This window comes from Cornus florida, unplaced genomic scaffold (genome assembly GCF_030987335.1).
Source record: "Cornus florida cultivar Cherokee Brave unplaced genomic scaffold, ASM3098733v1 CherokeeBrave_3.0.0_Hap2_Chr05, whole genome shotgun sequence".
NCBI classification, from domain to species: domain Eukaryota; kingdom Viridiplantae; phylum Streptophyta; class Magnoliopsida; order Cornales; family Cornaceae; genus Cornus; species Cornus florida.
The window spans coordinates 110,360,999-110,374,540 of NW_026775575.1; the positions used below are offsets into that span (position 1 = coordinate 110,360,999).

The following is a 13,542-nucleotide window of genomic DNA, read 5'->3' on the forward strand; positions in this document are numbered from 1 at the left end:
ATAATATATGTGGATTAATTTGACTAAACATTATACTCAAATATTTTTCAAAAATTATTATCATTCACGTTATAAACGTTTGTTTCATCTTTCACTCGCACCCCATACTGAACTGTGACATCATATAATGTGACTTAAAAAATCTTTAACTTGATCAAAAGTGCTCTTTAACCTACAAAAATTAAATAAAAAGATTATAATATTCTTAAATACTTTACAAATTTATAATTATAGATATATCATGAAAAAAATACTAGTCCATTGGTAGACTGGCATTTTTTCCACCAATGCATTTGAGATATTAAGTTGTGAGTTATTGTTTTAGTTTTTAAAGTCATACACGTATTTAAGAAGTGGAGAAAAAACTTGAAGTCTTGCTCATGGAGCGTGTGCTCCACGGCCATCAACATCGCGTGTGACTACTGCGCCATCATATCCACAAACGCGAAAGAGCGCGAAAAGCTACATATTTATTTTATATAATTATATTTATTTTATTTCCCACATTATTCCACTAAAAACAAGTCCTATAAATGCCTAAATCCAACTTTTCTCTCACGCTATACTTGTTGGAGGAGAGAGAGCGCTCAGTCCCATTGCTCTTCCTTTCTTCTTCTCTTTATCAGTCTTGAAACCTAGGGTTTAAAGTTAAGATCCAAGGCCAGGAGAAAGGTAGACCAGTGAAGTTTTCATCAATCTTTTTCACTTGCATTGATTAATTGTTAAAATCAATCGATTAATCTTTTTTGTTACGAGACAGAAATCGATTAATTAATGTGGAAACAACGATTAATGTGTGAAATTTCCTTGAATTTCATCACTGATTTTGATCGCATTTCAATTTTAGATATCTTTGAATGGATCGTCTCTCTCTGTGATTTTAAACACTCTTAACATCAAGCTCGTTGTAACTATGATTCTTCCTCTCCCCATATAGATGCATGTGCGTGTATGTGTTTGTGTGTATATCTATATAGACAAGTTCTTGCGCATTTCATTCTCAGGAATAGCTCTATCTCTTAAATTTCGGTGAATTTCATCACGACTTTGATCATTTCAATTATAGGTCTCTCTAATGCATTCATTGGTTGTCTATATCTCTTAAACGTCAAGCTCTTTATGATTAATGGCTTTCTCTTCCATACACAGATACATACATAAACATATACAGGTATATTGACACGTACATGCATTTCTCTTTCTATCTCTTTGATGTATCTCTCTATCTTTACATTTTTTTTCTTTTTAATGCTATAACTCTGTTTTTCTCTCTCCTGCGGTCATGTCTTATGTGTACTAGTACAAGTAGTAGTTAGTGTGAATTATCTTTGGTAATCTGTGAGTTATATAGAACAATGCACCTCAGTTTCCTTTTTTAATTCCAGTTTAATGATCAAGGGCCTGCTATCACTTAGTAAAAGAGTGAACAATGATTGATTATTGCTTTTATTTTAGGTGTCTATAATGATTACACACTCACAGTGTTTTCAATTTTGAACTCCCTGTAATCAAATTGTTTGCTACTCAATTGCTTTCATTTTAGGTGTCTATAAAATGATTATGCACTTGCAGTGTTCTCAATTTTGAACTCCCCGTAATCAAATTGTTTGCTACTCAAAATTGTATTGCATGATGTTTAAGGTGAAGATAGTGAGGCCAGGTTCCTTATGGTTATACTGGAAATGAACATAGAGGTAGTTGAGTAACATGCTCTGTGTTGTATGCTTGTGCTTCTAAAGTTGTCCCATTAAGGGTTTGTCTTATAAAATATTATCTTAAGATCTTTGTTAATATCTAGATGTTTTAGTTTGATAGTTTAATGGTTAATATTTCTTTGTCTTTGAGTTCTTGTGTGCAGCCAATTAGAAAAACCATGGAAGAATATTCCAATTGTTTTGAGAACAGTCATATGTCTTAGGAAGTTGTAATTAGGCTTTGTTTTGTTTAGTAGAGTTTATTTATTTATTATTTATTTTTATATTCGATTCTGAAATAAATAAGATCTAGTACATTTGTTGAGAATACATTTCCTTTGTTGCTTGATGCTGTATATAGAATGATTATATGATTTATTGCAAGAGGTTTCTTGTTATAGGAATGGGGAGATTAACAAATGTTTGCAATCCACTAAAGTTTATAAACATTTTTATGCAATATGCAATGGGGATGACAAGCTTCATTGTAGTTGGAATATTAAAATTTAAGAAACATTTATCAGTGCAGCATGCATCGTTGCCTTCTACTAACACCATTTTCAGGTAATTAAGATAGAAAATGTGTGTAGTTGGGACTTTAAATTCTTTTCAGTCAGCTCTTTGTTTCTTATCGTAAATCAAGATGAATTTAGGATGATGTCTCCTGCATTAATGTCTTTTGTGAGTAGAAATGGATACATTTATTGCCCTTTCTCGAGTATGTGTCAAATTTTGACATTTTGTGCAATTTTGTCATGCAGTGAGTATGCTTGAGAATATTACTTGAATTCTCCTTATTACAACAGTCGAATGACTCCAGCATTGTTTGTTGTCTTTTAATGTTCTCCTATACTACTTGACAATTCTGGATACAAGAGGACCAAGCTGATCTATGATAACTGGGCCAATTTGACAGGCTTGTTAATATATAGTTTCATACTCACCAGATCAACCAAACATTCCATCATTGGAGTTGAATAAGTGTTTCAGCTGTCTAATTAATGTGTTTGGCTTGTACTGCATACTGGGGTTTCTTAATCCCATCTTTGCTTCCATGATACTAGGTTCTTCCAAACGAACTTGACAGAGCCCTATGCCAATTGCTTTTGAATTGGCTGCACTATGTTTTTTTTTGCATAACACAATATTCCTGGTTACCCATACTATCATGTCTCTTCCCAAATTTTCATCATTTTTTATTTATTTATTTTTCTACTGTTTTGCATTTGTTATTCATGCTATATTTGGCTTCTTGTATAAATAGCTTCTCATTTCCAATATTTACTTATAAAGTTACAAGACCTTTTTCTCTATCCACATACCATAGTACTAGATTATCATGATTTATGATTTCTTTGTAAATTATTAATTAAAAAACGGCATACAAGTGTTTGGGTGAGCATCCCTTTGTGCTGCTTGATTCACAAATTTATTAAAGATGTTTCTCTCTTATGTTGTGAAGGATGAAAACGGAAGGACTTCCTTCAAGCACTTCATATTATGATGATGAAAAAAGGGATTTGGAACACTTGCTTGAAGCCTTTGGCTCCATGGTTTCGCTGGAGGACATTGCCTCCGCTTATTGTCAAGCAAGACGCAATGTATACACGGCTGGCGAAATACTTTGTAATATGCAGGAAAGCAATTCTAATTTTCCATCCAAGAATGAATTGGAGGGTTTAAGTGCGTCTTCGGAAGAGTCATCTGACAATATCTTGGACAGGCCAAAATTTGCAGAAAGAAGTTCTATGGAATCAAAGCCAAAAAAATGTTCAGTATCAATGGGTACTGTTGCAAATGTGATTGGAAAGGAGTATGCTATGCCCAAGCCTATGGAAAATGAATCGTATGCAGTGAACAAACCGTTGAAGTTAAATTCAGAGGATTTGCCCATCTCTGAGATTTGGGATGAAAAAATTCCACCATATATTGCAGCTAGGGATGAAACTATGCACAAGGATGTTGAGAAATTTCTGTTTGCAATGCTTGGAGATGGCTTTCAACTTGGCATGGATGTAATTCGAGAAGTCCTTGGTAAACACCCTTAACTCGTGTGTCATCTAAACTTACTAGTCTGCCAGCATTACAATTTAGTTTCAGCTTCTCTGTGGTTGTGCATGTGACTGGTAATTACGAAATAAATTATGACTTGAAATCTATTATCAGAAGTGTCTTTTGGTAGTAGTTAATGCATAACATCTTGTGCTAATATTTACTTCATACTTGAAGAATGCCCCAGAATTCTACTCAATTGAAATGCCGATATCTCCATAAAATTGTGTTCATATGCTCCGTTTTTTTTTTTTTTTTTTGAAGGTTTCATAATTGGGTTCATTTCATCAATACGATTCTGATTCAAGTAGTGTTGAAATTTTCATTTTTCTTACGTTATGATGCAATCATCACCACAAATTTGCAATGCAGATGAGCAATGGCTCCTTTTAATTTCTCTTCGGATTTCATGCTATCAATCAAATTTATCCTCTGTATTCTTGTATGCCCTACATGTTACTTTCTCAATTGTTTGCTTTGGTTATTGTAGTTAAACCTTTACATCACTTGCTTAATATGTGAACATAATCAAACTTAAGATAGTACTTGCCTCTTCCTCTCATTCTTCAGATTATAACTGCAATGTTCTTGTTTTCCATATTAAGTTCACTCGATGAGGTTGATATCATATGTAATCAGGAATTGTCTTTATTGTTTGCAGGGGTATGCGGGTATGATGTAAAAAAGGTAAGTGCACATTCATTTTAAGATTTCAGGTACTCAATTTTCCCTCAACAATTATCTTTTTTTTTTTTTTTTTTTTTTTGGCACTCATGGTATTTGGGCTTTGGTAAGTTAAGTATTTTACTAGTAATTGGCCTTCTGATTCAACTGGTTAAGGTGTATGACATTTCTAGGCTAAGGTGTCTTTTCCATTATGTTGAAATTTTTTTTGTTCGCATACAATGTCTCCTATGTCATCTGTTTTTCAGATTTTTTTTATTTGGTTTAGTAGTTAGTACACATTCTTTTGCTCTTGTATGTATGGGCACATGGGTATGACAAGCCAAAATGCATGCTGTGCACAAGCATGCAAAAGTGTGTGCACTCTGTAGCAGTATCTTATTTTTCACCGTACTTCCATTGTGAATGGTTTTTTTTTTCTTTTTTTTTTTTTTTTTGTAAAAGTGTCATACAGATGAGGTAACCCTAACAGGACTACTCTTAAGTGCTTCTGGAACAAGTGGAAGCTTTAATGTAACATAAGTTACACAATAAACATCTACAGGAAAAGCAGGACTGATATCTTCTACTGCTAGAAAACGAAAAATTGGTCAATTTTGTCATAGGATATTTTGTTTACCTTTAACTGTTGATTTTTTGTTTTTTGGTGTTCATTAGAGCATGGAGAAACTTCTCGATCTAACAGCATCCTCTTTGGAGAAGAGTGAAGATGTTCTAAGCATAGCTGCTCAAAAAGTAAGAGTAGTCCTAAACATTCAAGTACCAATAAATAATTTTTGATCTTTTTGCAGATTAAAAAAGGCTGAATGTAATATCAATCCTTACTTCTGAGTTCTGTGTTGGTCCAGTGACTAGCTCTTATGTTCATGCATTTGCAAAGAAACCTGATGTTCAAGATTGATGTGGAAAATATAAAAATTGAGTCGAACTGCTACGATCATTTATGAATTGGTATATCGAGATATCAGTGTTTAATATGTTTGTTTGTACCTTATGGATATGTCACACTCACATATCCACTTTGTCTGAATTAGGTTTTGGATGCTCCACCTCCTCTTTGGGAGGTGGAGGAGATACACTAAAGTTGATGCTTGATTGTTAATATGAATGTTCTATCAAAAAGAGAGGAAATACCTAGATTGAGTTATATACATAATTTTGTAAGGATAGTTACATTGGATTTGTCGAATTTCTTGAGTTCCATTTACTTTAATATTAATATCTGGAGATTTTTATAGCTTTCAACAATCAAATTATGATAAAAACTGAAAGCTTAATGTGCATAATGTATATGGAGAGGGTGAGAGGCAGACAGAGAGGGAGAGAGAGAGAGAGAGAGTGAAGCCACTGTCATTCCCCTTGTGGGGCACACCCTGGTCTTTCTATTTCCTTTTTATTCTTATGGTGCTAACTTCTCTATCATTGCCATTGTTTAGGGTGGTTGTTTGAGAATTGAGACAATAGGTGCTATGTAATCTGTATCTTGAGAGAATCCAAGGCAATCTAATGTTAATTAGATCAATACTTCGATTGAATTTAATAAGGTCCTCATTCCAGTATTATTTTTCTTCATCCATCTCTCTTCTTCTTCTTTTTTTCCTTTTTTCCCCCTGTAAGGTCTATAAGGTAATACATGCAGTGGAATAATGTCATTAGGTAAATGTTCTTTATTGGAATCGGTGTTTTCCATTATAAATTGTAGGGTTTTGGTTGTAATATCTATATCTGCTATTTTGTATGATGTCAGCTACCATTGAATGGTAATATATGCACTCTGCGGTTGCTGATGTGTATGCAAACAAGTTTAAAGAGAATTTTTTTTAGTTCATATGAATTTTAAATTGATAGTAGTTCAATTGGATAATGCTCTGCTAAAATTTTATGGCGCTGATGGACTTTAAGCTTGCTCACCGATTTTAAAAGCAAGAAACATGAACCAGCATTCACTTGATTCCTCGAACAAATATTTGAAGGCTTTGATTCATGTATTTGAAGGCTTTGAATTTGTAATCTTTTGGTCATATATACTTAACAAAATCTCACAGTATCCTTGCGGTTTCTTGAAAAAGTTGTGTTGATTTTCATTCGTAGAAATTTCCAACTATACAGTTTCATGAACGTTACATTGTAAAAATGGAACATATTAGTAGGTCGAAGTTGAAAAGAAGATGTTGATATGGATGGCTGAAATATAAATAGAATAGGAAATGAGTGCATCTTGAAAAGTTATTGAGTTACCATTGCATGAAGTTAGAAAATCAGCTCAGATGGGAGATACTGTGCAACAACAATGAGAGACAGTTGAGGGTACTACAAGAATAAGAGGTCACAAGGAACATGGGTAAGGCAGTGAAAATGAGTAAGATGGCCTATGGTGCTTAAAATTTGTGGCCCTAGAGTCAGTTGAAGTGAAAGGATCTGTGTAGCCTGTTTGGAAAATATTTATGAATATGCTAAATAAATTTGTTGAATTCAGATAAACAATTAAATGAATCAAGTATTTAGAACAAATGCATTGGATACTATGTGTATGATATAGGCATTGTTTTTTATCTTGATGTTTATACTGTTTTATAGATCTGATTTAAGCTCTCATAACAGCCTATGGAGAAATGTTCAGACCTGGAATCTCCTTTATGTCAAGAAAAATCGGAGCATGTAAATTCGGCTCGAAGGTATGTGTTTCATTTCTAGCATGTACTAGCTCATTTCTGGGATCCAGGTATTGCTAAGGGAAAAAGGTCTCTTGTAAATTACTTGCCTTGAATCCCAGATGTCTTTTCATGTTTGTAAAACATCAAGTTTGTTCTTGTTTCAACTGCAGTGGTAAATCTAGATTTATCACTAGAAATGATTTGGAATCACCTAAAAGAGACAAAAACCGGTATGACCTCCAGAGGGAAATTTTAGAAGCCTTGTTTACTGTTCCTGAAAGAGTTGAAAAAGCACCAAGATTAACTCGCAACGTAAAAGAAGTGAGGAGATCAAGAGCATTCGGTCAAGTTGTAGTTCAACCTTTTAAAGACGATACTACAGAGCATATAATTGCCAATCCAGAACCCCATATTAGTGAGGATGGTAAGCACTTCGACGTTTGTGTTAATAACTATTAGAAAATGTATTTCTCCCTTGAAGATGTGTAGATGTTGCAAAGACTATAGAGAATACGATCACAAGATGCTTGTTCTTTGACTTTTCTGCATGTCTTGGATTTTAACACGGTTTTGTGGGAGTTTCTCTCTCGGTGAAAAAAGGATTAAATTAAAAAATGAAGAGAAGTCTTCCAAGTTTTATTCTCTGGTGTGGGTGAATTTCATAACCTTGGGAAAAAAAGAGTGAATTTTAAAATATTGGCCCTATTCAGACTGATAAAATTATAATAGTACTATTTGCTAATTTCCTCTTTGTGTTTGCCTTTGGAATGAAAAATCTTCTTATATAAGCTAAGAAACATGGATGCTCCTGCAGAGTTGTCTGTGTTGGACACATGTTTGACATTGACACTTCTCAAACATTCCTGAACATGTATCTGGCACATCTTTTGACTTGTTCAAAATTTAAATTTTTAACTAATAATTTTGGACACAGGGACATCATTTCTTTGACACTCTTGTGTAATGAATGAATCTCGTACGTTTGATACAACTTTCTTGTAGTGTGGAAAAAAGTATTATCTTAGAGAAATAAATTTATGTTGCGTTTGGGAGCATCGAATCGGCGGATTGGATTTTGAATTGGAACAAATTTAGTTTAAAGTTTTAACTAAATTTCCTCCAATTCCAATTCAAATTCCAAGCAGCCAATTTGGTGCTCCCAAACATAGTATAAAGGTTTACATAATATGTGTATAACCATACTTGGGAGAAAAAGGTAAGGACACAAGTGTATGAAGGTTTTAAAGAGAGAGTATAGGAATAAGAGAGGAGTCATCATGATCGTGTAAGCTGTATGGAAATATACAAATCTACACACACACATATATGATATCCCTTAGTCCTTTCTATCTCTCAGTTGTCGTTTATAATTATAATTCGTAAGTTATAAATAAATTGTGAACTCAATTGTATTCACATGCTTAAAAGGAATTCAATGAAAGGGAACTGAATGATGTAGGCCAGAAATGTATTATAGATTGTGATTTACTGATAAAGGAATTCATTGATATTCGTATGCTGAAAGTCTTCTTGTAAATATTCAAGAGCTTTAAGACTTGGTTAAACTCTTACTCCACCTCATAGAATGACAAGTTCTACCACCTCTTTTGACTCTATAAAGAAGGAAGTTTGTTGGGTATGTGCTGGTGTGTCTGGTCAAGCTTTGAAGAAAACTTCCTCTTTTCGGAAGAGTCACTGTGACCGGGACTTCAAATCAACTGGACCAGAGCTATACTTTCATCGCTTTCACTAGAATCAGAGTCATAGGTGGGGAAACTATCGCTGATTTTCGGAATTCGACATCAGGGAGCTGAAAACTACTCACTGTGCACCATTCTGTCGTGTCCTATTCCCAGTAGGGGACCGACTGTTGGAATCACATCTGAATTAAGATTTTGATAAGAATATTAGTACAACAGTCATTTTAATTGTATTTACTTTATAATAGATGTATATTAAGACCATTCTGGGATTTTCCATGAGCCATTTGTCTTGACTGAGGCCCAGTTTATTATGGTGCTTGAGTAACAAATACTTGAACAAGGCCTGTCAGATGAACTCCAGAAAGCTGGATGAACCACTGTGACGCTAATACTCATAACTCATTATTAAGTAGATGCCATTTGGTTTATGGCTTAATTTTGCATGAGTAAGTGAAATGTTTATGTACTTCCCTGTTTTTATACTTCTTTTTCCTGCTAATGTGAATGCTTTCTGGTACATATGTATGCGTCTCTGAATATAAAATGAAGATAAAGAGGATGGTTATCAGGCGCTACGCAAAGCTGCTAAAGAGTATTGGATTACAATGAAAGAATACTATAAAGCTGTAAGTCCTTTCAGAAACTTTTTATTGTGGTCATTTATTTCAGATTCAATCTTTTTAGTGTTATTATTCAATCATTTGTATCACCCTACTATAACATGATCAGAATGTAATAGTTCAGCTGCTTCGCAGGCTGTTGACGCATTTGCTGAAGATCATGGACGAGCATACAAACTTCTAGAAGAGGTATAATTTCTATGTTTTTTCTGTAGTGATATTAATGCTTAGATTTGAAAACAATTCCATAGTAATTGTTATTTTTTTAGTATTACACTTTATTAAACTTCCCCCACAAAAAATAATAATATAATAATTATAAATAAATAAGAATCCCTCTGTCTTCTCCTTGGTATTTTTACTCATTTGGAGTGGATATATATCACCTTAACTGGTGAGCTGGAGATATCTTATAAACCGTGTGAATGGAGTTTAGCACCTAGACAGTTTGTAATCAACTACATAGCAATGACAAGTTAACTTTATTTTGTCATGTGTCATCTATAAACAATTTATATTATGAAAACTTCCATGGAGTAATTGAGTTGGCATAAGGTCTCTGAGTATGACCCAGAGGTATTCTGTTTAATTTATGGGGGTGTCAAAAACCTCTGTATTTACCCGATACCTGTGGTTCGGGGGTGATTATGGGTATCTAAAGGAATTAGTCTCGCTTTCCAAAGGGATGGAGGACACTCTCTTTTATAAAAAAATAAAAATAAGAGTTTGTATTAAGCACATAGTGACACTCTTACTTGTACAATTTTAAACTTTCTTGTTATCGGATCTACCATCGGCTGCTGTGTCAACATCTTTGGTTCATCCTTGTAGGGGCGTTGCAACAGTATTTTTACTTAATTTTATTTTACCTTGAAAAGTTCTAACAAGTATTCATTCTTTGGGTAAACAAGAATGAGGTATCAAATGTTAATAGAATATTAAAGTGGTCAACTCCGACATACTTATTATACCTGTTTCATATATAATGTGGTGGGCTTTCAGTAATGCCCAAACTGGCAATTTTTCAGAGATTGGTGTGCCCTTGAATTGAATTTGGTTTTGTTATTGATTTTCTTTCCTTTCCTTTCCTTTCCTTTTATTTTATATTTCTGGGTGGGTGTGGGGGGGTGATTGTCTAGGGAAATTTTTTTAAGGAGAAGGCCCGAGAAGCAAATGAAAATTCTACCCAAAAACTTCTGGAGACCAAGTGAGTGAATTCCTTTTTTCTCCGAGTCATATCTTTCATGTACCATTCATATATTGCTATATCAAATTTGAATTTGATCACAGAGATAATGCGGAGGACATACCTCTAGATCTGCATGACCATGAGCCAAGGGAAGCAATACGTCTTCTAAGGCTTCATCTAACCTCACTTTGCGGCATCCCATGTAGGCGATCATTTCCTAGTATACTTCTTCAATCAAGTTAAACAAAATGACATGGCTTTCTAATTTGCTTTTCACCAGCTTTTCAGCATCTTAGAGTCATTGTTGGGACCAATGCTGAAGATGCCAAAAGACAGGCCCGGAAACGACTGGTATGATGGTTTTTAACTGGAACTTTCTCTTTCCCTATTTTTGGCCACTTGGGGACTATAATTTTCCTTTCAGATAAACTGAAAATTCTTAATTGCTATGCTGAATGGACTCAAGAATAAGTATCCAAGTATTAGATTTATCAAATCCCGACGTCCAAGGACACGGGGACAAGGAACTAACTATTTATAAAATTATAATATTTTACTTTTATTCTTAATGTAAATAGTGTTTTTATATAACATAGAAAATTGCCCCATCTCGGAAGCTAGGGTTCATAACATGGGAATTTTACTCACTTCACTCATTTTGAGGCAATCTATTAACTTCAAAATAAGAGAGGTTTTTCTTTTTTCTTTTTTCTTAATTACATAATAAATTTGAATTATGGAGTATGCTTACGATTGCATGCCTGACCAGATACGCATCCATACTCGTGCACATGTATCTTTTGTCCAACACAGGTAAATAATGCATTTAGAAGAGTTTATGTAATGTATAGTATTGTCAGCAAGTTTGCTGTGATTCCCAATAAATAAAATAAAAAACCATACCTCTTTGAACTGCAAGGATGACAGTCCTACTTATATTAGCATATTTTACAAACACGATACCAACTTGAATATTAATGCTCGTGCCTGCAGTTCTTTTTTTTTTTTTTTTTTGTATCGTTGTTGTAAATATCATTTTGTAGGTGAGTTCTGAATATCCAAAATGGATGTGTTTAAGAAACACGATGAAAATAGAACAAACTTTACAAAAGCTTTGTAATTATTGTGCTAAAACCTACCCGTATTAAATCTATTATTCAACTTAACTCAGCAAAGCATTTTCCCGATATACTTGAGCACTGTTACATGAATTTTACTATACCATTCTACTCTAGCTAAGATCATAGCCTCAGTCAAACAACATGTTATCATATTATTCCTTACTAACTCTACTCGTGTTAATTAAGTATGAAGAAATTGAGCAGATTTTTTGTAAAGTCTGTAAATTTCCCACTGTAAAACTCAACTCAATAAAGCATTTTCTCAACTACTTGAGAGGTTGGCTACATGAATTATGTTTTTCTATTCTGCCCTATTTAAGGACGTAGTCTTGGTCAAACCACATTCTTTTATTTCATCTTAACATCATCTCCAATGTTAATGCTAGTCAAACCACATATTATCATATTTCCGTGACATTTCTTAAATTCTCTGGTACCAGTGGTGGGTGCTGGTGTTTGTCTGGGTTCCTGATCGGCATATTTTACATATAATAGATAGACATTACTGAAGCATCGGAAGCATTTTTCTTTACTCTGTGTTATGGTGGAATAATGTAGCATGTTCATTATGGGTTTTGCACAAACTAAACCATCAATGTAGCAAAGCTGCATATTCAGAAAGTTTCGGCAGGAACCTAAGGTAAACAAGAGACATGTTTTTGTCTTCTCCATTGGGCCAACTATTAAGGTATATGTCTAAAAATTGGTGTCTTGGAACATGTTATGCCCATGCATTTGCCATGGTTATTTCGTTCTCCCCATATTTTGTTCAATGTAGTTTGATGTTACATGTTTGCATCATCCTCACTTGTTCAGCTGATTACTTGAAAAAAGGGGAAAATTGATATAATTCTGACATTCTTTTGCAGGTTTTGAAGCTTCTGGAGAGAGAATCCATTAAATGGACCGAGGAAGAGGCTGGTTGGGTAATTGTGATCCGAATAGATGAAATCAACCCAAAACGTTTGAGCTTTGCTAAAAAGGAGTAACAGATTACCTGGGATGAGGTTATTAAGAATGACTTTAAAAAGTTAAATATAGTAGGTGAAATGGCGTGTAAATAAAAAATCTTGGAGAGAGAATTAAGGCAAGGATGATGATGATCAGTGTTGATTACCTAGTGAGCTGGTAAAAATTGTTTGAAGTTTTTTTGAGTTGTTCGCAGCTTGGGTTGCAATACTTTTGAACCTATATTAATTGTTTTTATTCATGTTGACATACATTCAGAGGAACAAAATCTGCATTTCTTCTTTCAGTGATTGAAGTTTTTACATTAGCAATTGTTTCTACAAACTGGTTAGCGTTGGAATTGGATTAAGGACTCCCACCCAAAAGGGAGCATAAATGAGACATTCTGCAGGTTTCATTCGTTATTGTTATTGTTGACATGTCACCCATGTCTTGGTCCTGTAACTTCTTAGTGTAAGATGTGCTACTTGCTCATTTAAATACATACGTTATAATTCTCCGTTGATTCTTGTTTGAGATTGGATTGAAATTCTGATTTACTGCTCTCAACTATAGCAGTGTACATGAAAAACAGCTTTGGAGGATTGTGATGCTAAAGTTAATAATATTCTCGGAATGTGCACTTTAGTTGCTCACTTTCTTGTTATCCAAAAGTCCTTAGTCTTTCGCTTCAAATGTACACTCCCGTGTTAATAATATATATATATATATCATATGCAGGACTACAGGAATGAAGAGAACGGCTAAATTTCACTAAATCTCTTTGCATTTAAAATGATTTGGAAGAGAAATTTGGTTAATTTTGGAAGGACATTTCAATACGTTGCCAATTAATGTTCTCAGCAGAAGTCACTAT

The 13,542-nt window shown here is 34.0% G+C and overlaps 1 protein-coding gene across 2 annotated transcripts; it reads left to right on the forward strand.

Moving 5' to 3' along the window:
* The first annotated feature begins 557 nt into the window (after nt 1–557).
* On the forward strand, nt 558–12,954 carry LOC132308538 (putative nuclear RNA export factor SDE5). Of its 2 annotated transcripts, XM_059806642.1 has the most exons (12): nt 558–672; nt 3,157–3,728; nt 4,408–4,433; nt 5,088–5,165; nt 7,032–7,105; nt 7,255–7,508; nt 9,337–9,413; nt 9,543–9,596; nt 10,547–10,614; nt 10,698–10,798; nt 10,877–10,947; nt 12,587–12,954. In XM_059806642.1, exons 2-12 carry the CDS (start codon nt 3,158–3,160, stop codon nt 12,704–12,706), a joined length of 1,494 nt encoding a protein of 497 aa, XP_059662625.1. In that variant the 5' UTR covers nt 558–672; nt 3,157; the 3' UTR covers nt 12,707–12,954. The 2 variants fall into 2 exon arrangements, with proteins under 2 accessions (XP_059662625.1, XP_059662626.1); XM_059806643.1 differs by lacking the exon at nt 12,587–12,954 and having other exon boundaries at nt 10,885–10,947.
* The last annotated feature ends 588 nt before the right edge of the window (nt 12,955–13,542 follow it).